The 23,819-nt window shown below is 42.3% G+C and overlaps 1 protein-coding gene and 1 long non-coding RNA gene across 5 annotated transcripts; one reads left to right on the top strand and one right to left on the bottom strand.

Annotated features, from left to right (window-relative positions):
• Nucleotides 1-5,361: 5,361 nt before the first annotated feature.
• On the top strand, nt 5,362-21,822 carry SPART (spartin). 4 transcript variants are annotated; one of them, XR_013985919.1, is made up of 10 exons: nt 5,362-5,516; nt 9,108-9,946; nt 10,100-10,297; nt 11,947-12,051; nt 14,512-14,635; nt 16,260-16,454; nt 17,278-17,436; nt 17,537-17,627; nt 18,584-18,705; nt 20,589-20,701. XR_013985919.1 is itself a non-coding variant. In XM_081004124.1 (10 exons), exons 2-9 carry the CDS (start codon nt 9,137-9,139, stop codon nt 18,642-18,644), a joined length of 1,743 nt encoding a protein of 580 aa, XP_080860250.1. In that variant the 5' UTR covers nt 5,363-5,516; nt 9,108-9,136; the 3' UTR covers nt 20,589-20,701. The 4 variants fall into 4 exon arrangements, 3 of the variants coding, with proteins under 3 accessions (XP_080860250.1, XP_080860248.1, XP_080860249.1); XM_081004124.1 differs by having other exon boundaries at nt 5,363-5,516; nt 18,584-18,644; XM_081004122.1 differs by lacking the exon at nt 18,584-18,705 and having other exon boundaries at nt 5,365-5,516; nt 20,589-21,822.
• Nucleotides 21,164-23,789, bottom strand: LOC308476568. Its single transcript, XR_013985964.1, has 2 exons — nt 23,578-23,789; nt 21,164-23,196 (listed from the first exon to the last, which is right to left on the bottom strand). It is a non-coding gene; the product is annotated as an uncharacterized lncRNA (long non-coding RNA).
• Between the last annotated feature and the right edge of the window lie 30 nt (nt 23,790-23,819).

Below are 23,819 nucleotides of genomic sequence, written 5' to 3'. Positions count from 1 at the left end.
GTCTGTAACCTGAAGCGTCTGTAACCTGAAGCGTATGTAACCTGAAGTGTATTTAACCCGAGGTACCACTGTATGTGAATGATAGACCCTCCTTGGCTCTGATACACTTCACTGATGAACTTGTTATAATAATAGTATGGCCTCAAAAGAGCAACAAGTAAATTGTAAACTGTTATGGGCATCTCCTTGTGCAACTTGTTTCTTTTAGCCCAATTATATAGATAGTCTGACGCAGAGTAGACCCATTGAAATTATTATAATATATATATATACATATATGAAAATTATATATATATATATATATATATATATATATATGAATGAATGAATGATATTATATATATATATATATATATATATATATATATATATATGAGATTAACTTGTGCTCTTAATTTCAACCAGTCTACTATGGGTAGGACTAGCATTGGCTACAATCTAATTTGTTTAAATAAAATGTGGGAAACTTCATCCATGAATAAGCTGCCTCTTTTGTAACGTGTTCAAGCAGAGAAAGGGTGGTTTTATGCTTCTTTTTTCTCTTGAAAAACAAGCTAGGAACAATTTCTCCACTTGTGGAACCACACCACTAAAGATATGTTGCTTTAAAACATGTGTTGATGTTTGTTTTAATTGCTATGTCAGGGTAATTTTCAACTAACGTTTCATTACAAGTTCATTACAAATTCAAGCCACGAGAGTCTGATGTAAGGAAAAAACCCCTCTCAATAGACTTTCATAGAGTTCTTTGGTTCCTTTAGGAATAAGGAATGCATCTCCCTCTTTGCTTTCCAGGTCCAAAAACCACATCACCACCTGACATTTAAACATTATATTTGTTAGTCTCCTTTAAGGTGCCACTGAACTTTTCTTTGTTTTATTAGAGAAATCCTTTAAAAAAATGTTTATGAGCACATTTTAAAAACTGAATTATTTGCACAACAGACCAGAATATGTTGTGGATGTTTTAATTTATTGGATAAATATTCATTTGATCCAAACATTTGCGCACAAGAGAATACCTAGGAAAGAGCTCAGCTGTGATTCCTAGGAATCCAGCTATTGAACAAAAACTCCCCTCAAATGGTCCTTTTCGAGGATTCATTCTGCTAAGTACATCAGATGAGATCTAACCTACAAGCTTTGAATGATACTTAGCTGCAGTAGCCATGAGCCATAGGAGGAACTGAATGCACACCTGATCTTTGCGACCCACAGTAAACTCTTTATTGCTTCAATCCATACACTGACCATCCCTCCCACCTATGAGCAGAGCCTGATTAGGATCAAAACATATGAGATGGCAGGGGATCTGTGATGAGATTCTCCATGGGGCATTTTTAGCAGCTGCAGAAGACTAAGGTTCTATGGGAGAGCGGGGTCTTCCTGCTTTAACACTTCCCCCTGAAAAAGGTATGGAATAGGTACCTGTGTATTTCTGCCATAGGCAGATTCTGCAATCAGAAAGGATTGAAATCAGTGAAATGATGTAGGGATGGAGCTAAATCCCCCTCCTTTGTTACCACAGCTGCAACCTGATTCAATCCCCAATCCCTCAGCTACTTTTAAAGGTAAAGGACCCCTGACAGTTAAGTCCAGTTGCGAACAACTCTGGGGTTGCGGCGCTCATCTCACTTTACTGGCCGAGGGAGGCGGCGTTCATCCACAGACAGTTTTTCCAGGTCATGTGGCCAGCATGACTAAGCTGCAGCGCACGGAAACGCCGTTTACCTTCCCGCCGGAGTGGTACCTTTTTATCTACTTGCACTTGATGTGTTTTCGAACTGCTAGGTTGGCAGGAGCTGGGACAGAGCAATGGGAGCTCACCCCATCGCGGGGATTCGAACCACCGACCTTCCGATTGGCAAGCCCAAGGCTCAGTGGTTTACACCACAGCGCCATCCGCATCCCTCAGCTACTTTTAACTTCAAATAAACACGGGATATCTGATCCCAGATCTTGTCCTGTCTGCTTGCACCCCTAGCTTCTGCAATAAACATGAAAGCATCGCAGATTTCAGTAAACCTGTTAGAAAATTTGGAATAACATTCGGGTGGTGACCTAAATTTGGCTATTGTATAAGCTGCATTTGTCTCCAGCCTTTTCCCCAAGGTGCTCCAGGCAGCAAACATGCTAAACCACGTATTAGGTTCACAACTTCCCTGTGAGGTAGTTTAGGCTGAGAGAGATCAACTGACTTAAGGTTGCCTAGTGAGCTTCAAGGCTGAGTGAAGATTTGAACATGCCCCCCTCCCTTGACCAAAACCAGACAGAAAACCCATCATTGTGGTTATTCCATTTGCACCTCTGTTCAGCTTCTAAGTTACTTTTAGGGTTGCCATATTTTGAAGAGCAAAAAAGAGGACACATCTGCCGACTTCTGCTTTTAACTATGGATCACTATGACGATTCTCATTTTACACACCCACGAAAAAGAAGACGTATCCTGGAAATAGAGGACATATTGCAACCCTACATACTGCAACAAAAGGAGCCTTAAGACCTGCAGATTTTAAGATATGGAAGGCTGGACTAGCACTTGGGGGTGCAGTTTATGTATTCTTAGCAAACAGCCTGAATGGGGCACAATATAATTTCCAATATAATGTTCCAACACAGGCTATTGCAGGATTTTGATGCTGTTGAATACAGCAAACTGGACAAAGTAAATACAGGTCATCCGTCAAACTTGTATGTAACATTTTCTCGGCTAAATTTGATGACGACCACTTACATTGTCTGAAAATGACAGGTTTGGGAGGGCAAAATGTGACTTCAGATTACATCAGACTACATTTCCGAAACTGGGCTAAGAATCTGACTAGTCATGCTCTTCTTAACTTGGAAGCAATGAAAAGACTGCCATCTAGTGACAAAAGGGTATTGAAATGTTAAAAATGCATGCTGCTGTATTCTTTAATTGTTGTGGTGTTGTGTTTACTTTATTGTATTTACTACATTTATTATAACTCTGGAGGCCCAGTTTTGGGAGGAAAAGCAAGATAAAATAAACTCTCAAGGCCACTGTTGCCCTGCAGCCAGGTGAGGGCAGTCTGTTTCAGGAGGCAGCTTTGAGGTGAAAACAGAACAGGTGTTTCAGAGGTGCAGCTGAATTTAGCTTCTTCAGTAATGAAGAACTGCCAGGTCTCTGGCCTTCTAAACGCTGACACTTATAGGTGTCATGCTATGCGATTGGACTGCCAAATCCACGAATGAACAGAACTGCTGTTCCCAGGTGAAAAGAGAAAAGGTTTCTTACAAGATTTCCCCATTCTCGTGTATGAAACCTTTCACCACACAACGCATCACAAATCTGTGGCCTTCTATCCCTAAGGCTCTATCAACCTTCCATTGCCACTATTGTTCTGAAAGGTTTTCCGTCCCTTTAAGAATTGCACAACAGACAGAAATTCGAAGGGTGGAAATTCAACAGAAACTCTTCCAGCATTTCACCAGGAATTCTAGGATCTGTTCATGCTCAAGCTAAGTTCCGGAGAAAATAGCAGCTAGACTTCAGATCTTGAGAAGATTGTTGTGGCTTTAAGAGTCTCGTGACAGGATAAATGGTGCTGAAATGGTTCCTATAGCCCCTCTCGAGAGTTGCCCATCTTTTGAACCTGGCTCCCTACTACAGCTGTGCAGAGGGGCGGCGTGGGGGTACAGGGGGGGCATGGCCCCCGGTGCACATTTTTTAGGGGGCATAATCAGGTGCCCCCATGAAGACACAGAGCCCTGGCAGCTGAGGTGTGGTGGCAGGCAGTTTGGTCTAGTGGGCAGGTGGATGGAAGCAGTGGGCAAGGAGCCTGTTAGAGGAGGGCTTCGTTCACCCTCTGCACTGGCTAAAGGCCACAACACTTGCTCCGCTCCAGGCACCAGCAACCCACACTATACCACTGCAGCTGGGAAGAGAAGGCTTAGCTCCATGCCATGCTGATTACTTAGCAGAGAAAACCTTTGTTAAAGCAACAGGAGCAAGCCAGGCTGGCTCCTTTCCTTCCCACCATCAGATGCTATCCCTTGCTTGCAAACTACATTTGTGTGAGGGTTTTAATCCACCACTTCCCCCAAAACTACAATTCCCAGAGTTCTGGGGTGTAGCGGCAGCCTTTATCCAATTGCAGATGGAGTGAGTTCATTTTTGTTTTGCCGCATGGATTTTGTTGCTGCGGTTATTATTACTGATCTTCTCAAGCTCCCATCAGGGTCAGTGTTTCCCAAAGTGAGTGATATTTCCCCCTGGGGGTGGCGCTGGAAAAATCCAGGGGGCCTGTAGCAGCCTTGGGTGCAATTGGGGGCCACTGAATAAAAATAAGAGGGCAGTGGAAGCGTAAAGAAGAGAAGAAAATGTTGAAAAACTGTTCATACATGTTTCATCTGTTGTGTAATGACGTTTACTGCCAAGTCGGGTGCCATTGCGGGACGGTGACAATGCCCTCCCTTCAATGTGTCCTATTCAGGGCTGGATTTAGGTTTGATGAGGCCCTAAGCTACTGAAGCTAATGGGGCCCTTTATATGTACAGCTGTCCTTTGTCAACAACAAATTGTCACTGTTTTTTGTGTCCTTTGTCAACAACCAATTGTCACTGTTTTATGCTATATAGTCATTTATGGACCTAATAGGTATCTAAAGCCATTTGCACATGCAGAATACACCCTATATATAGAAATGACCAAACCAGTGGTATTTTATGGAGCAGGCTAGCAGGCGGGGCCCATTACTTACATACACAACACAAAACACTGTTGCTGTATGTTTTATTTGTTTTTTATATTTTGGAAATGTACATTTTCCCCTTTAATTTTTTCCCCTTTAAATTTTTTGGGGGGTCCCAAGAAAGTGGGGCCCTAAGCTGTAGCTTCTTTAGCTTAAACGTACCGGTAAATCAGGCACTGGACATCTTTCTTTACTATGTGGTAGGCCTTAGGTAGAAATATAGAAACATAAAGAACGCAAATTTGTCACTGCATCTTTGTTTGTTCGCTTAAAGAAGGTAGAATTCTAGGGGGCCCTGAGTAATCCCCCCCCCGAAAAGTGGGCGGTAGTAAGCCAAATAAGTTTGGGAACCTCTGATCAGGGTGATGGGAATTAGTATTTGCATCGCTTTTTCCCAACCACAATCATCGGGCTCAAAGCGGCTCACAATGATCTATAATTGCGTAAAAAACGAAACAAAACAAAAAACAGGCGTCGCTATCGTTTTTACATCAAACACAATTGCATATACAGTACTGTAAAGCGAACAGCGAACTCAGCAGAACTTTTTGTGCGCGAGCGCGCGCACCGCAGAGCGCCCCCTCCCGGCCGAAGCGTCTGCAACGGAGCCCAGAAGCTTCTTAGTGGGCGGGAAGGCGGCAAAGGACAACAAGCCACTGACGGCAGCGGATCACGTGACGCTGCGTGGGCCGAAGTTGCAACAGCTGGAGCGGAGCGGATATAGGCAGGAGGGGTCGTTTGCAGCGCGTGGCCGGGTGGGCGTCTCGCTGGAGCCTGGGAGGTCGCTGCTGCTCGCTTCCCGTGAGTGAAAGGGAAAGCCAGAAGGAGGAAGGGCGGGGGAAAGTTCCTTGTAATTAGGGAGATCAATTCCTTAACATTCCCTTGCCTCCTGTTTCCAAGCGCCTTCCGTCTCCCCCTCCTTGATTCCCTGCGCGCGTGGAGCAGATCATTGCCGCTCTGCTGCTGTAAATGCACTCTGCGTATGCTCAGAGGCCTTGCTTTTTTGTGGGGGCGGGGAAGGAGCTGGGCCCTGAGCGCTGGTAAAACTAGGCAGTCGGTCCGTGTAGGTCAGTTTTGCTTACACTGACTGGCAACGGCTGTCCAGGATTTGGGGCAGGAGGAGGCTCTCCCCATCGCACTTGGAGGGATGGAACCGGGGACCTTCCGCTTGCAAAGTAGAGGCTCCGCCACTCCAGTCTCAGGAGGTTGTTGCCAGGTGTGTGTGTGTGTGTGTGTGTGTGTAAAAGAGAGAGGAGAGATCTTTGGAAGTAGCAGCCGGTTCCTTGGCTGGTAGTAACTTCCTAGTGTACTTTCTTCCTATCAGTCATACCGTCTTCACTCTGGGAGGAGGTTGCTGCTGGCCTCATTGGCGCCTGTATTCGCGTTGCAGCCTGGTGCTGCGGCTGTTTCACCAGAATTAAGGCCACTGGATTCAATGAGGTTTAATTCCCAGTTAAGTCTGTCGGGCTGTAAGGAGGGCTGCCCGTGTTCTGCTTGTTTACTCTGAAGCAAGTTCAGCAGGACTTTCTTCCCCCACAGAAATGCACACAGGGCTTCAGACACATTTATTTGGAGTTTGTGTGTATGTTTGCTTTAGAAGAAGCTTCCTTGCACTTGTCTTCTAAATAGTGTGATATTTGGCTACCTTTGTCACTGCTCATTTCATCTATAAATAGTCTATTTTGAAGGGGGCATTCTTTATTTAGCACATTATCATTATTATCAAACCGTCTTGCCCCCCCAGCTGAAATTTCCAAACCACCTTCATAGGCAGCCCCATGTATAGCTCATTGCAGTAATATAACCTAGATGCTAACAGAATGTAGACAACAGAAGTTAGTGTATCCTGGTCCAAATAGGGGTGCAGCTGAGTCACCAGCCAAAGCTGATGGAAGGCACTCTGCACCACCAATGCCACCTAAGCCTTAAGCAACAGCAATGGATCCAGAAGTTCCCACAAGCTGTGTACTTATTCCTTCCACATGTACATCCCATGAAACTTGAGGTGTACAGTACATGGGATTCTAGATTAAAGGTACCCTGCCCGTACGGGCCAGTCCTGCCAGACTCTAGGGTTGTGTGCTCATCTCACTCTATAGGCCGCAGACACTTCCGGGTCACGTGGCCAGTGTGACAAGCTGCATCTGGCGAGCCAGCGCAGCACACGGAACGCCGTTTACCTTCCCGCTGGTAAGCGATCCCTATTTATCTACTTGCACCCGGAGGTGCTTTCGAACTGCTAGGTTGGCAGGCGCTGGGACCGAACGACGGGAGCGCACCCCGCCGCAGGGATTCGAACCGCCGACCATGCGATCGGCAAGTCCTAGGCGCTGAGGTTTTACCCACAACGCCACCCGCGTCTAGATTAGTGGTTCCCAAAGAGGGCAGTACTGCCCCCTAAGGTCGTTGGCGCTGGATCAAGTTAATCAATTTTATGGAATTAGACCAAATAATTTTAGATTTTGAATAAATGTGCACTTAATTGTTACTGTTTTGAATTTTATTGTGTTACCAACTTCCTTAGTGGTTTATGCAAACAGCTATTATGAATATTGTTTTTTATGGGGTAGGGGGCACTGGGTATGAATTCACGGAACCAAGGGGTCGGAGGCCTGAAAAAGTTTGGCAACAGACACATACTGACCAGATCCAGACCACTTAGTATTAGCAAGCTAACTGTATCATGCTCTCTCAGACTATGCAATTTGATCAGTTTATGGGGCAGCTTATTAACTGTGTCTAGTCAAGTGAAGTTGAGGCCAAACTTTGAAGCTCAGAAGGCTAAAGCTGGCCACAATCCACCATAAGCCTCTGACCATGTTCCTTCCTCTTTCATGTGCTTTGCTGATGGTTGCTGTTTAGCAGCTAGCTCTGTTGCATGCTTATTGCTAATTGGAGCAAATCAAAAGAGCACTGTTCCCGAAACATCACGAGTTCACAATTGTATTTGTGGTGGATGTTTCATACTTCCAAACCATCCTACCCCTGAACAATTCTGAATGACAATTTTTTAAAAAAGTTTGTCGCTTCCCATGTTTTTAGTGAAACAGTTTTTTAATAACCAGCAGAGCAGTCCCAAAGGAGCAACAGGAGGGGGGGTGTATGGGGGGCAGAGGGAGAGAGACTGGAAATGCTTTTTCTAACTTACACCACCCTGGAGCTGTTACAGCTCAGGATCTGATGTATCTCAGGCTGGCTCAGCCCCTCCATCTCCCCATCACCCCATTTCTTAAACTTACTGTGGGCAGAATGATGGTGGCATCAGCACTCTGTGGGTGGGGGCTAACATAGACGTGGAGATGTTAGCTGTACAGTAGTACCTCTGGTTACAAACACTTCAGGTTACAGACTCCACAAACCCGGAAATAGTACCTCGGGTTAAGAACTTTACCTCAGGATGAGAACAGAAATCGTGGTGCGGCTGCGGGAGGCCCCATTAGCTAAAGTGGTACTTCAGGTTAAGAATGGACCTCCAGAACGAATTAAGTTCGTAACCAGAGGTACCACTGTATTCAGCTTTTATCCCTTGATGTCACTGGTTATATAAACTTGTCGTAAGTTTGCAGATGGTGGGAAACTTGAGCTTTACAGCAGCATATCAGCCTGTCAAAACAAATGCTGAAATACCATGCAATATAAATAGCTTTCAAGAGCTTTTCAGTCATTGAAAGGCTACTTCTAACACTAGTGTGCTAAGTGACTTGAGGGGGGGGGATTGTTAGAACCCCATATAAAATGACCAGGACTCTGTGATCGTAACCAGAGGCCCTTCATTGTGTGCTTCCTCCACGAGATTTGCAGAGGGTGGCAGCATGAGAACCGGCCTTTTCTGCAGTAGCTCCCTGTTTGTGGAATGCTCTCCCCAGGGGGGGTACAGCTTGTGCCTTCATTATACTCCTTTAGGCGACAGGCAAAAATGTTCCTCTTCAACCAGGCCTTTGGCTGATTAATATTCTATGGCCTTTTAAGTGTGTGTGTGTGTGGTGTTTTTAATTATTTATTTTGTGCTTTTATCCTGTATCTTTATCTTGTGAACCGCCCTGAGATCTTTGGAAGAAGGGAGCTGTATAAAGTTAATAAATAATAGTACTAATTATAATAATTCAATTGTTTGTGTAAATTAAAGGTTAACTATAGAAGCACAGCAGCTATATAATGCTGTAAAAGTGCTTTGCAGATCAAGATTATGTATCCATAGTCTTGTTCAAAGTAGACCTGCTGAAATTAATGATCGTGGCTAAGTTAGGTAAAACTTAGTTGAATACCACCCTAACTCTTTTTTAAGGCAAAGCAGCCTGTTTTATGGGAAGTTAGGATTACTATATATATCCCTTAATTCAAGCTGTTACTGGTTTTCTTTAACGGAAGTGTTCTCTTCCGCTTTGTCTCCAGTTACTCCTGCTGTGATCCAGTTTTCCGTAATGTATCAAGAACGGGATTCAGCTGCGCAAGAGGGTGCAAATTTGAAGACGATTGAAGAAGAGTACAAGGAAGCATTTGTGTTTGTTAATAAAGCCCTGAATGCAGATGAGCTTGGACAGAAGGAAGAAGCAAGGAATTATTACAGGCAGGGTATTGACCACTTGCTCAGGGGAACTAGCGTCCCGTCCCAAGGTCATGAATGCACTGGAGACCGATGGGAGTCTGCCAGGCAAATGCAGCAAAAAATGAGAGAGACGCTACAAAACGTTACTGCACGCCTAAGCATTCTAGATGAAAATGCACAGCCTAAACCCATTGCCATGTGTCCTCCTTTGGAAGCGCCCAGGATATACCCAACAATTCCAGCCAAAGAAAAGCCAGAGAGGCCTCCTGTACCGAATTCACTGATGACTCCATCACACCTGGCTGCAGCAGGTGGAAATGCTGGATGTACAAGCCAAGGGCAAGCTGCTGTGATGAGTCCTTCGTCTGCAATGCCCAGTGAGGAACCCCCAGCTTATACACCTGAGGCCACAGGTGGGCACTACACTGTGTCGTACGGAACAGACTCTGGGGAGTTCTCCTCGGTCGGAGATGATTTCTACACGAAATGCACACAGCCTCCTCCTGTTCAGACATTAGGGGTAGATGCTGATGAACTGATCCTCATTCCCCACGGGGTGCAGATATTCTTTGTGAGTCCTGATGGACAAGTGAGTGCTCCCTCGTATCCCGGATACCTTCGCATTGTGAAGTTCTTGGACACTGATGCTGCAGCGGCCCAGAATCGCCCCCCTGCTTTCCTTCAGGTAACTTTCACATTTTTGTTTGTGTTGCTGGCCACAGCTGTTCACAAGCTGTGAAATGAGTGCTAACGGTTCTATGACATGAGTGCTAATGTATCATTCATTTGAATCCACGGTGTTCTGTGCAAAATGTTATTTTGGTCTTCTCTTTTCTAGGTTTGTGACTGGCTGTATCCTCTTATGTGCAACCAGTCTCCTGTCCTCTCCTGTAGCACAGGAGTCTACATGTTCCCTGACTTGATGTCACAGGTGCCAGGATCCTATGTGGGAGTAGTGTTATCTTCAGAACTTCCAGCTGCTGACAGAGAACTGTTTGAAGATCTGCTAAAACAGATGTCTGACCTCAGAGTGCAGGTAAACAGTGTTATGCCACCATCCAGAATAATTTCAATGCACAAGTATCACCGGGTGACACTGATGAGCTGTTAAACTGTCCGCTTCATAGAGCACTATAAATGAATTTCAGCATAGCCTCTGCAAGGATTTACCTTTGGCAATATAGAGCATGTTTTATGGTGAGGCTGGGCAACGTCTGAAAATAAATTTACCGTGTGGTGCTGTGAAGGGCAGGGCAAGTAGGCTGATAATGATTTTCCTGCAGGATCAATTGAGCAGACGTAGAGAGGCATTACTGCAGCTTGCAGTGTGTCAGAAGTATCACATCCAGTTCACTTGCTCAGAGTGCAACAATGACTAAGCAAAATCTTAAAATGCTACATATATAGGAAGTCCCTCTAAGATAATTAAGAATCTGGTAGATCACAGTTCATTCGTGAAGTGCAGGGAAAGGTTATCCGAGAGATTATCACTCTAGTAAACAAGGTCAGTATTAAGAGCCAGTGTGGTGTAGTGGTTAAGAGCGGTAGTCTCATAATCTGGGGAACCGGGTGGTGGCAGTAGTTAAATCCACTTGGGACGGCAAAGCTGTTCCACTTGTGTCATTTTATTATTAAAGGGCTCCTGCTGGTTGAAAGAAGGTGATTTTGATCTATTCCACCTCCCTCTGCAGTCCCCAGAGCTACCTCAACGCTCCTCCTACCCCCAGGCCAGTGTGGTGTAGTGGTTAAGAGCGGTAGTCTCGTAATCTGGGGAACCGGGTTCGCGTCCCCGCTCCTCCACATGCAGCTGCTGGGTGACCTTGGGCCAGTCACACTTCTTTGAAGTCTCTCAGCCCCACTCACCTCACAGAGTGTTTGTTGTGGGGGAGGAAGGGAAAGGAGAATGTTAGCCGCTTTGAGACTCCTGAAGGGGAGTGAAAGGCGGGATATCAAATCCAAACTCTTTTTTAAGAAGGTGGGAAATCTAAACGGCAGGTGTTAGAGGGAGGCATACCTGTAATTATAACGGCACATTTTTAGCAATAATAATAATAATAATAATAATAATAATAATAATAATTTATTATTTATACCCCACCCATCTGGCTGGACTTTCCCATCCACTCTGGGCGGCTTCCAAAAAAATATTAAAACACAGTAACCCATCAAACATTAAAAGCTTCCCTAAACAGGGCTGCCTTCAGATGTTTTCTAAAAGTCTGGTAGTTGTTGTTCTCTTTGACATCTGGTGGGAGGGCGTTCCACAGGGCGGGTGCCACTACCGAGAAGGCCCTCTGCCTGGTTCCCTGTAACTTGGCTTCTTGCAGTGAGGGAACCGCCAGAAGGCCCTCGGTGCTGGACCTCAGTGTCTGGGTAGAATGATGGGGGTTAAAACTAATTACCAGAAGAAGTGAGAACATTTGCCATTTGTCTTGACATGTTAAAATACTTTCTAATCTCTTGGAGAACTGGCCATATGGTGACGAACAACCTGATCTTGCAATTACTTATTCACCTGTGGGGATGTTTACTAATGCATGAATTCACCTGCATGTGGTTCATGAGAAGGATAATTCTTTCCACTGTGTGATATTATTGTCTGATGGTGTACAACAGTACCTAACAGATTCCTTGTTGAGCCTTTGAACTTGTGAATCTATTAATGTCCTTGATATGGTATCACAGGTTCCAGGATCCCATGAGGGACTAGGGTTACCGTCCCAACGCTCAAGATCTTACAAAGAGCTTTTTGAGGATCTGTTTAAACAAAGATCTGATCTCAGAGCCAAGGTAAACTTCAGAGGTGGTGGCAAACTTCTTACTAAGCCAACACATTTTAAACTTTAAGAAATGGAAATTACTTTGTTTTGTGGTATTTATTGAAAAATGTATCTGCCGCCAACAGTGGCTCTTGGAGAGAGAACAAATAATGAAAACGTTGAAGATATTAATCATGTATACTAGAAGCAATCTTGGTTCTTCAAGTGCCAGTCCTTATGCAGCCGGAACAAGGCCCACCCACACATGAGAGTATCTGCAGGGTGGAGGGTCCCTGAGGTTTACAGAAGCACAAAATTCGTTAGTGGACAACCCCTCCCCCCGCAAGGCCCAATGGGTACTGTTGTAGTTCTCAAGTAATAGAATACGGTTGAGGTATCAGAAGTTACCAGGAATGAACCAAAATAGATGAAGGACACAGGCTATGAGAAATGGACCCAAGGCTGGAGAAAACTTCCATTATTTCAGGGAGAGCAGGTGTGAACTGAAAGCTAATTAATTCTGTTGCCGATTTCTGGAATAAGTGTGTGACAGAAGTTGGGCTTAACTGGCTCTGGCCTTTGTGCTGTGGTGGGACACAACCTCTTCTCCACTTCCCCATCTCCAAAGGACACCCCATATTTTACAGAGGCTGACAAAAGGCTACCTATCTCTGTTGATCTCTGTGCTCCCTCCTCATGCTAATAGCTTCAAAGAAAATACAGTCATTTGTTAAATCTCGTTTCCCACAGTGGCCAAAGCAGTAAACTGCTTTTAAGTGCTTATAAACCTGGACATGACATTTTTACGAGTTTTTAATTGTTGAGGAATTAATATTTGCAAGAACCATGAGGGAGTTCTAGAACAGCTATGGTTATTTAACTTATTTATTCCCTTTTTAAAAAAATAAAAGATATCATAACCCACAATGTCACAATCTTTAACACTGTCAAGAATGTTCGAATGGCTCGAATTTTAAAGTACAGTACCACCCAGTTCAACATAATGTAATGTAATGTTTAGGAATAGATGGGAAAATGGGAACAATATTACGGCTGGGTTTGTGAGCTCTAGCTAACCTAATGCAGAACTTCTTAAGAACTCGGAGTATATTCATAGCAACTGTACATAATGGCATGACTTAACAAAATGGATTGAGCTTTGGCCTGTGACTCACTTTAGTAGCTTAGAGGGGATCAATCAGAAATACACACCAGTCGCTTATATTTGGTTCCTGCTGTTCACATGAGTGTAGGCTATTTTAACTCTCAAGTGTGTATGTTAGGCTATGCAGACGAAATAGGATGTTAAGTTAGAACCTGGAGCGGATGTCTCAGGATTGCTTTGGTTCACTTTAATGCAGTAGTAGCCATCCTGCTTATACTTAGGGACTGATTTTACAATGTCATATTGTTTCATAAATGCATAAAAGATGCTACACAGAAAATGCAAAATCCATGTCAGTTTTGCATTCTAATGCAAGATCCTTGTGTTACTTGCTTGTGTGAAATTTCTGTGCGGAGAATTGAACCTTACTAATTCCAAAGTGATATAGAAAGTCTGGAGCTGTGACGATAACATGCCTGTGATAATACCTTCATTTGATCACATAGATTAATCCTTCATAATAATCTAATGTGAAAAAAAGTTATGTTTAATGTAGTTGTTTCCATCTTTGTTGTTGCAATCTTTTAATTCATGGGGTGGTGTTTGGTTCCGAATCCCATATATTTTGCCTTTTAGCTTGGCTTCTTCTCTAAGAAAGGACCCATCACATGCTCAACTTTGTCTTGTTTTGGCAGTAACAATGTGTAAAACCAAGAAAAAAACAGAATGAATGCACTTTCGTTGTTTGTAAATCTGTATGGGGAGGAGGAGGAGTAAATCCAGCCCAGCTCCCAAAAAGCTTCATTCTTTCAGTCTTGCCGTCCTGAACAAAGAGAAGCAATGTAAAGACACATAACAATACAGAATAAGGAGAACTGTGTTTCCCCTTAAAATGAAAGGGAGTGGTAGACTTGGGCAACTTTCCTTCCTGATCAAATAAATATGAACATAAGCATACCCTGCCTGTCTGTTGTGCAAAATGTTCTCAAAGGCGAATAGAGCATCAACTAAAATACAAAACCATGCTAATTATATTAACTGAAGTGAAAAGAATCGGGTGAAGAAACCCTAATTATCTCTCCAAAGAGGTACATGTTGGTCTGATCTCCAAATGCCAATAAGGCAGGAGCAACAGTAATGTTCCTGTGCATGTAAAATAGGCGGGAATTATGTGACCAGAAATGCCATTTTCTTGCAGATGAATAAAGAAACTGATGCATTTTGGTTGTTATTGTAAAACCTATAATTATCTCCGAGAAGATGGAAGCTTTAGGGTCACAGTGTGCATTTCTTTGTTGAATATCACGGTGGCCAATTTGACATTTAATTGCTTTATCTTAGCTTTTGATCTTGCTGTCTATATATATGTGTGCTTCGATCTTGCAGCCTGCAGAAGCTTCTAGTGATGCGATTAACCTGGCCGAGACTGTACGTATTGAGCCAGCGTCTGAAGAGAGGGAAAGAGAGTTACCTGACTGGAGTGAGAAAATGGCCCATGGAATCTTAACAGGTACCCTTAGGATTGATTCTCTAGATTGAGCCTTGGTATAAACCCTGTTCTGGTGTTTGGGCTTAAAACTGTACTAACCAACAGGGTGCCATTAAATGTTGTTGGACTCCCACAAGCTGGTCAGCATGTTCAAGGGTAGGTGTTGCAGCCCAACAACATCTGAAAGACAGTGTTGGCTCCAACCCCAGTGTCCCCATGCAAATCTGCTCTGTTTTCCACACTCAGCATGCAGAGGTTGGAAGTGGCGCTGGTGCGTGCAAGGATTGTAGGGGCAGGCTTTGTGTGGGTGCAACTGTCACAGCTTCCAACCCACCTGTCTCACCTGAATTGGGCTAAAGTTTCTCTTCATTCTGGCAGTATAGTGAAATTGTCTTCCAGTCTGAAATCATAAGCTAAACTATTAATTTCAGCCACTTCCATATTATAACTTTGCATGAGAATATATTCTGTAAGAAATAGTTTCGTTGTCTGTGTTTCCTGATATATTAGTTTTATTCAGCACTCAGGTAGCAGAAAACTAAATGGTTCTACCACACATTATATCAATTACATGGATTGACCTGCGGTCAAGTTCTGCAGTCCAAAGGCTCCATCTTGTTGATAGAAATATTTTACTACTTGAAAGGGTACAGTCCTTTAATTACATCCTGTTACTATGTCTGTGTTACTTTCAAGTTTTCATTAGCTGCAGGTCTACATGGCTCAGAAGTAGAGAGTAAAAGAATGTATTATTATTATTTTATTATTATTAATGTGACTTTTTCAGCATATTAATTACATGCAATTGTTTGTTTAAACTTTGCCTCTTGATAAAAATACTAAATTCTCTTAAAGATAAATAGGAAGTTAATTCCCTGCCAGGTAAATTACCAAAAACCAAATGGCAACTCAAAATAAAGCTCTTGAGACAAGCTCTAGAAGATGTTATAGTTTGTCCAATCTCCAGGAGCTAGAGTTATTCAGTAATTATGTAGCGGTTGCTAAAAGCAACAACTTGTTTTGCCAGTTTAGTGCATGTTTGGGGATTTTCATCTGAATTATGCTGGTGGATGAATAAACTGGGGGCTGACTCGCAAGCTAACTTAAATCCTGTTTACATCTGATGCAGCTCAAAGTGGTAGAATTCTAGACTGCACCAGGTTAGACTACTGGTTGGGAGGGGGAATATTTTATTTAATTCTCTGCCATGTTGACCTGCTTGGCGTAAACCCACCCCTCTTTTTCGCCACATGCATGAAGCTTCTTATGGAGAGAAAGAAAGAGCGCACATTCAAAAATATGAGGCACCCAGCGCAATTGGTCTGATATGGTAAAGGTAAAAAGGTAAAGGGACCCCTGACCGTTAGGTCCAGTCGCGGACGACTCTGGGGTTGCGGCGCTCATCTTGCTTTACTGGCTGAGGGAGCCGGCGTACAGCTTCTGGGTCATGTGGCCAGCTTTCCTATTTTCACCATTGCTGAAGATGGAATTGTAGCTAATTAAGAGGATATGGGAGACTCAGCAGTGTGTGAGCTCAGGCTGTATTTTTTCCAGCTTACTAGCCTGAACTTAAGTGGGTAGGAAATGCTGTCCTATAACATGATAATGTTGCTGCATCCGTCAATCTGTTCTTGTTTCCTTAAAGGAGCATCCTGGGTCAGCTGGGGCCTGGTCAAAGGAGCAGAATATACCGGGAAAGCAATCCACAAAGGAGCTTCCAAACTAAGAGAGCACATTCAGCCAGAGGAAAAGCCAATGGAAGTCAACCCAACCGTAGCTAAAGGGCTGCATGTAGCCAAGCAGGCTACAGGAGGAGCTGTGAAAGTCAGCCAGTTCTTAGGTGAGATGTGAGCAATCATTTTCCTTGAAAAAGTAGTGACAGGAATTGATAATGCTTTGTTTCTTCAGTCTTTTTTTTAAAAAAATGGACAGGGAATAATGTTGATTTTCTTTTTCATTACGTTCTCTTTGGGAGAGAAACAGACTTCATCAGGTTTAGGCTCTTTTTTAAAAAAAAAAATGCCTTAGCTCGCTGTATGTTTTTAGTTATTGACTCATGTTGTTGATATGGGTTTTTTTTTACATTTTGGAATGGTTCATTATTTATATCAACATATTTATATGTTCACGGTCTTGGAATCGTATTGGATGAAGGGTGGTATAGAAATTCTTTAAATTAATCACCCTTCAGAAGTCTTCATTGCCCCGGCTTCATTAAGAGCCAATATAGACAGTAGTAGAAATAATAACAATAATAATAATAATTATTATTATTATTATTATTATTATTATTATTATTATTAATTTATACCCTGCCCATCTGTCTGGATCTCCCCAGCCACCCTGGGTGGCTTCCAACAAAATATTAAAATACAGTGGTCTGTTAAACATTAAAAGCTTCCCTAAACAGGGCTGCCTTCAGATGTCTTCTAAAAGTCTGGTAGGAGGGCATGGTGGGAGGGCGTTCCACAGGGCGGGTGCCACTACCAGCAGATGCACTATTTGCATCTGCAGTTTCCTCCAAATATAATTGTTGTGGGAAAAGGAGCCACTAACATAAAATTGGCTTCATGATCCTCAATAATTCATTGAATTCAGTGGCTTAATCTATCTGACCAGAACATTCTGTAACCTATAAATTATCTTAATGCTTTCTGTTTTAGTGGAAGGTGTGTGCTCTATAGCAAGTTCTGTGGGAAGAGAGTTAGCCCCCCATGTCAAGAAGCATGGAAGCAAACTGGTTCCAGAATCCCTTAAGAAAGACAAAGATGGAAAATCTACTTTTGATGGTGCTCTGGTTGTTGCAGCAAGTGGTGTTCAAGGTAGCATGAAAATAACGCTTCCACAATGTGTGGTGCAAGTTTTTATTGAACGTCGTTTGTTTGCTACCTTCCGGTTCCAATACGCTAACTCTCCTTGCAGGGTTTTCAACAATATGGCATGGTTTGGAAAGCGCTGCAAAGTGTATTGCTAAAAATGTGTCTAAAGAAACAGTTCAGACTGTCAAGTACAAGTAAGTTAATGTTTACTCTGCAATAAATTTTGGTGGTGCATGAATACTAGGGAGCCTACACGACATGCGTCAAACAAAACTTGCTAAAAAAGTAAAAATGCTTTGCTATTGTTGGAACCAAACTAGGCACAATGATCACAGTTGCATGTATCTAAAAGTGGAACGTAACCAGTTACATAGGCAGGGAGGAGCAAACAAGGAGGAGTGTACAGTATAAGTGAAGGAGCCACCTTCACTTTATTTCCCTGCAGATCCTATCTTCAACACATACTTGCTGCTGCTGTGTAAAGGTCAAGCAAGTGCAGGTCACTTCTAGTTAAGGGGCAGCTGCACCCCTAAATTGGATTTTCAGTTCATTTTAGGTTTTACCTAATGCAGAGAGGGATCGTTGCCAGGCCGATTCCATCTGAATACTCAGTTGGATGTATTTCAGTTCTTGGAATATGAGTGGTGATGAAATTGTAAAGGGAAGCCTCTGTCTATATAAATTAGGGTTGCCATATTTCAAAAAATGAAAATCTGAGCTTTTTTTTAAAGTTTTGCCCAATTTTATGTAATTATCTGTAACTGCATAGAGTCTAATTTTGGGTTGCTTTCTGAAGTTTGAGTCTTTTTTCTGGGCTAAGGAAAAATGAAACATATGTACTAGCCCATTAGTTCAGCAAAAAAATAAAAATGTTTGCAGTCAACATTAGAGCAAAATGCAGTAGGGAAATGTCAGGCTGCCAATTAGACTTCTGAAAATAATTTCTGCTTTATTTTACCTATAAGGATGCAAGGATTTACTTGGTACTTACTCTGTAATTCTCTTGGTTTGAAGCTCACCTAGTCTGTACTACATTGCTTTCTGCCAAAATAATGGTATATCTCCATGAAATATTTCTCCTTGGCAAGTTTGAAGAACCATGTTCTGTTTGTACACTACTGTTTGTGTTAATCTTTTGTTCTTATTTTAGATTTAAAAGTAGGGGAAAAGGAGATGAGTCTTCAGTTGCCACTAAGAGTGAAAAGCAATAAGTAACTTGCAGTTATCTCCAACTAACTAATGATTCAAGTATTCACCCCATCTCCTGTTTATGTAAGAGTATAATAGAAAACACATCCTAATGAAATAAGTAGACTTTTTCTTCCAAGTCAAAAGACCACATCAAAAATCTGTAGCATACAAGGGGATTGTGGTTTACCGGTACTTTAAAACGTGTGCAGTGAACCCTAGTAGTATTTTCATTAGCATGGCAGATGCACCTCATATATATTATCATTTTTATTGTGTTTCTCATAATAGGCAGCTTTTTTTTTTTAAGTGTGTGTACACTCATGTGAAGAAGATTGGCAATTTTAGGTCACCATAATGCATACCTAGCAAAATGATCTTCATCCTGGAAGAACCCAACCCTCTGGGCATTTAAAAGGGTCCAGAAATCTTGCAATGTTAATTGTTCACTAACAATAAATAGCTGCACTAGAATATGAGAAACAAGCTCCAAATGTAGATCTGCATTGCCGCAAAATATTTTAAGTTCTTGGCACTTTTTATATCCACCTGCATTCAATAAATTTTTTTATCATGTAGACTCCTGCCCACTCTTGGTTCTGCATAGTTTTGAGATGGTGTGAATACTCTTGTTCCTTTGGGCACAGCTTGAGTCAGTTTTGCTTTCTTCTAATATGGGTGTTTATGGTTAATGTCATGGGGAAACTAACAAAAATGAAAATCTTTTGCTGTCCAATTAATTTTATCAGATTTGTTGTGTTTGGCAAATAATTCCAAGGCTGCTATGCTGTCACATTGTAAGAAATATAGTATTAGAGATTCTTTTCCGTTCAGTTTTAATGTGTGTTCTGAAATAGGCAGATTACTACTGTGTATTGATTATGCCAACAGCAATCAATGTTTCAAAGGGAGACTTCAGTATTTTGGCTTTAAAATTTAGTTGGCCACTCTAGTAGATTAGCAAAGGATAGCTTCAGCATTTTTGTGTACAGTATTGTTACTCCTTTGCAGCTAGTTAACATGTAGGATTTTAGCGTTTTAAGTAGTAGGCTGTATTATTGCCCTGTTTGGTTACTTTTTTTTAGAATTGTTTGCATTTTTTCATATGTATCAGAAGTCCCCTTTGCATAGTTTATCCCAGAGTGACATGTGAATAAAATTTGACTTAAGCTCGGCAGGATTCCTTCATCATCAATCCCAGCTGATAAAATGCTTTCTCTCAAACATCACTGGAATGGGGTTGAAATACCTGCTTAGTTCTTCTCAACCAGAGGGAAAGGTTATCTTCATATAATTGTGGAAATTGAGTAACTAAATAACAAGGGAAATAGCTTTGGGCAGTCATCATTTACGCATATACTAAGAACTTGAAGTGAACTTTGAGCGGTGTACGGGGCCACTCTCAACTGTTTTGTAATTTCTGGTTGGGTTGGGAGATTCTTAATTTTTTTCAGGGCAAAAATGTAGATTTTCAGACTTATTTTTACAATAAAATGTATTAACTTATTTTAAAAATTCTTAACATTTTAACAGCAGTACTTTAACTATTGCAGGGATAACCTATTGAACCTGGAGCTTTTAAATTTCTCTTTGTCACATGTTATACATGGTATAACATGGTTTAGTTAGCAGCTTCAGCAAAAAAAATTGTTTTATGTGGTAATTCTGGGGAGACGAAAGCTTTATCTATCTACCAAGTATAAGCACAACTTTGGAATTTGCGTTGAAGGCCAAGTAAAAACTGAAGCAAGAGACAAAAACTGGGACAGACTAGCAGCCCTAAAACATTAAGATTGTTTTCGCTAATCTTCTTCTGTGCTTTGGGAAGTATGCTGATTTCAGGTTTTCCAAATTAAATTTAAGCAGCTACTTGGGAATGAGGGCATGCGCACAAAGATTAAACAACAATCGTAGCATTCGTGTACAAATGAGGAAACTCTATTGACATGCTCCTTATTTGCATTAAGGTACGGGGATGATGCGGGCCATGCTACTGACAACGCAGTGAGTTCTGCTATCAATGTTGGTGTGGCAGCTTTCAATATCGACAACATTGGAATCAAAGCTATAGTGAAGAAAACTGCAAAGGAGACAGGCCATGCTGTGTTGGATGAATATAAAATCATAGAAAAGAACGAGAAAAAAGAAGATGGATATTGAAGACACTGTGTGAATAAATTACCCAAAGCCTTAATTTATTACATAATTTATTTAAAAAGAGTTGAACTGATTAACAAGTGTTGTATTTCTAACTCCTAAGATTGCTGGACTTAAATATATCATACCTGGGAAGTCTTTTAAAATGAGTTTTTGGAATCTCTAACGCCAGTATTATTGTTAGAGCTAGATGATGAATTTGCATTAAACTTCCACGAGGAGGGCTTAAATGCCTTTTTTCAAATAAATGTGGAAATTAGATTCTAGCTTCATGTATAGAGCGACTATTTTTGTAACTATTTCTAGACAAAATATTTTCAGAAAGCTAATGATTTGAATAGTGGCTGAAACTGAACTTGTCTGATCAAATAGTATGCACTCTTCCTAGCTTTAAATAAACTGACTAGGCTTGAGTAATTCCTCCTAAAAACTAGGAAAATCCAAACTCTTAAGACAAACCAAAGACTGGAATACTGCTATTTCCTGAATTAGTGTATCAGAGTCAACCAAACTTTGGTGTAATCCTAGGTTTCATTGAAATACATGGCATTTTTTTGCCTACTCCAGTAGCAAGGACTTGGATTCATTATACATTGTGTTATCCAGCCAGTGTGTGGGAACAATGTTTGCTGAGACCACTAAAGAAAAGGTTGGGCTCTGTAAAAGCTTTAATGGTTACCCTCTGTATTTGTTATATAGAATTGCTGCACTGTAACTTGTCTTACTGAAAAGCCTGTATTCAGAAATGATTATTGCTGCCTTGTGATGGAATGCAATGCATTTCATTTTAAGATATTCAACTTCACTCCCCATCATTACCTAGGGATTCATCTGCTATTAATGTGGGAATTGTGAGTCCCTTACTATGCTTGCTTCAGATTTTTAACTTCAACTTATGTGAAGTTTTGCAGATATTAAAAATTGTAGCGCTGTAGTCTGCAACAGAGAAATGATGGCACTTTGGAGGGACACATCCACTGGTTAAGAAGCTAACTACTTGAAATGTTGTATGGATTGAAAACTATAAATAAACTTTAACATGCATTTTTTGGTTAAGTGTATTTTTTATTTGAATGAAAGTTACGGGGAGAATTGATTGAGAAACAGTAGACGGTTATTGCCTTTTGTATAGGTGGACTAGGAAGAATTGCATTTCATTTACACACATCTGTCACAATCCAACATTTGCATTTCCCCCCTTCTACATAGGCAGAAGATAGCGGAAGTTGCCCCTCCTGATTTTTTACCATCTCAGTAAAAGTTGCTTACGTAGGTAGAGTGTGCTACATTCCCTGGAGTAGCCTAGAATGTCCTTCCAGAAATCTTTTTATGGTACATTCCTGTTGACTTGTGTTCATGATGCCTAGAGAGGGTGGTCACATGTGATGCACCTGCAAAGGTTTTGGAGTAGTTGCATTGCTTCAGTTCCAATATACCTATTCACACAGCACATGAACTATGGTGCTCCCGCAGGAAGCAGTGATAGCAACTAACTTGGAGGACTTAAGTCAAGGACTAGACAGATTCATGGAGGAGAATAATTAACTGGCTTGATCCAGCAGAGCTCCTCTTATGTTCTTGGTGTGTATCGTGCAACTTCCTACTTGGAAAGCCTTAGCTTTTTATACCATGAATCTTTGGTGGTGGTGGGGTTTGCCTTACTGTTGTAAACAGTAACTAATGTAGCATTGAGGAAGCATCCTAGAGCAGCTAAGAATAATGCCACTGCTAACACACTGGGGTGTCAGGAACTTGTAAAAAACACCTGCAATAAAGCAAGCTGGAGGCTGCATTCCAGCCGTTTTTAAAAAGCACTGCCTCAAAATGAGTGCAAGCTATCAATCTTAAAGTACCCCTAGTTGATTTTGCATGTAGCGGCAGGGCATAGCCATGATGCCTGCCTAGTAGCCACTGATTTTGTTGTTTAGTCGTTCTGTCGTATCTGACTCTTTGTGACCCCATGGACCAGAGCATGCCAGGCACTCTTGTCTTCCACTGCCTCCTGCAGCTTGGTCAAACTCATGCTGGTGGCTTCGAGAACACTGTCCAACCATCTCGTCCTCTGTTGTCCCCTTCTCCTTGTGCCCTCCATCTTTCCCAACATCAGGGTCTTTTCCAGGGAGTCTTCTCTTCTCATGAGGTGGCCAAAGTATTGGAGCCTCAGCTTCATGATCTGTCCTTCTAGTGAGCACTCAGGGCTGATTGCCTTAAGAATGGATGCCACTGATAGCCGCCTCTTTTAACCATCCTTTTAAAGCCACCCAAGCTGCTCGCCATCGCTGCCTCCTGGGGGAGCGAGTTCCGAAGATGAATTCGCTGCCACCCCTCACTTTGTCGTTTTTAACAACCCTTGGAGGGCAGCAGCAGGATGGCCCGAGCTGCAGTGAACTCTAAAGCCTCCTTTCTCAAACTAGGCACCTGAAGAGACAATGGAGAGACCTGGTCTGAACAGAGACATCGGATTCTTATCTCATTATACATGACTAAGCCATTTCTCACCTTCTCACCCCTTGCCTTTTCCTGTAAGACCTATTACAGTCGTTAAGAGTCGTCAACAGGCTCATCTCAGCTATCTGCCAATCTCCGATTCCCACCACCCTTCTAAGTAATACCCCTCCCCACCTTCTCAATATATAGAAGGATCTGGCAACTTCTGTTTCAGTGTATCTGAAGAAGTGTGCATGCACACGAAAGCTTATACCAAGAACTAACTTAGTTGGTCTTTAAGGTGCTACAGGAAGGAATTTTTTTATTTCGACTATGGCAGACCAACACGGCTACCCATCTGTAACTAGGCACCTGAAGGGCTCCGACGAGCTCCTTTTAAAACTCCAGCACAAGCAAACAGCTGCTGCTGCCACCGCTTTGGCAACAATTAGGAGGCGAGGGTCCCTTTTGAAACGCTCCCGTCAACAAATCGCGCCTCTGCAGGCGAGCGCATGCGCGCCTTCCCCTGAGCGGCGACGGCGCCCTCTGCCGATCGGCCGCACGCTGACGTAAACCCGAGAGAGAGAGCGCCAACACGATGGGCGCCGCGAGGT

This window comes from Podarcis pityusensis (genome assembly GCF_964106645.2).
Source record: "Podarcis pityusensis genome assembly, chromosome: 4".
NCBI lineage: Eukaryota > Metazoa > Chordata > Lepidosauria > Squamata > Lacertidae > Podarcis > Podarcis pityusensis.
This window is presented reverse-complemented; position numbering and strand designations above follow the sequence as displayed.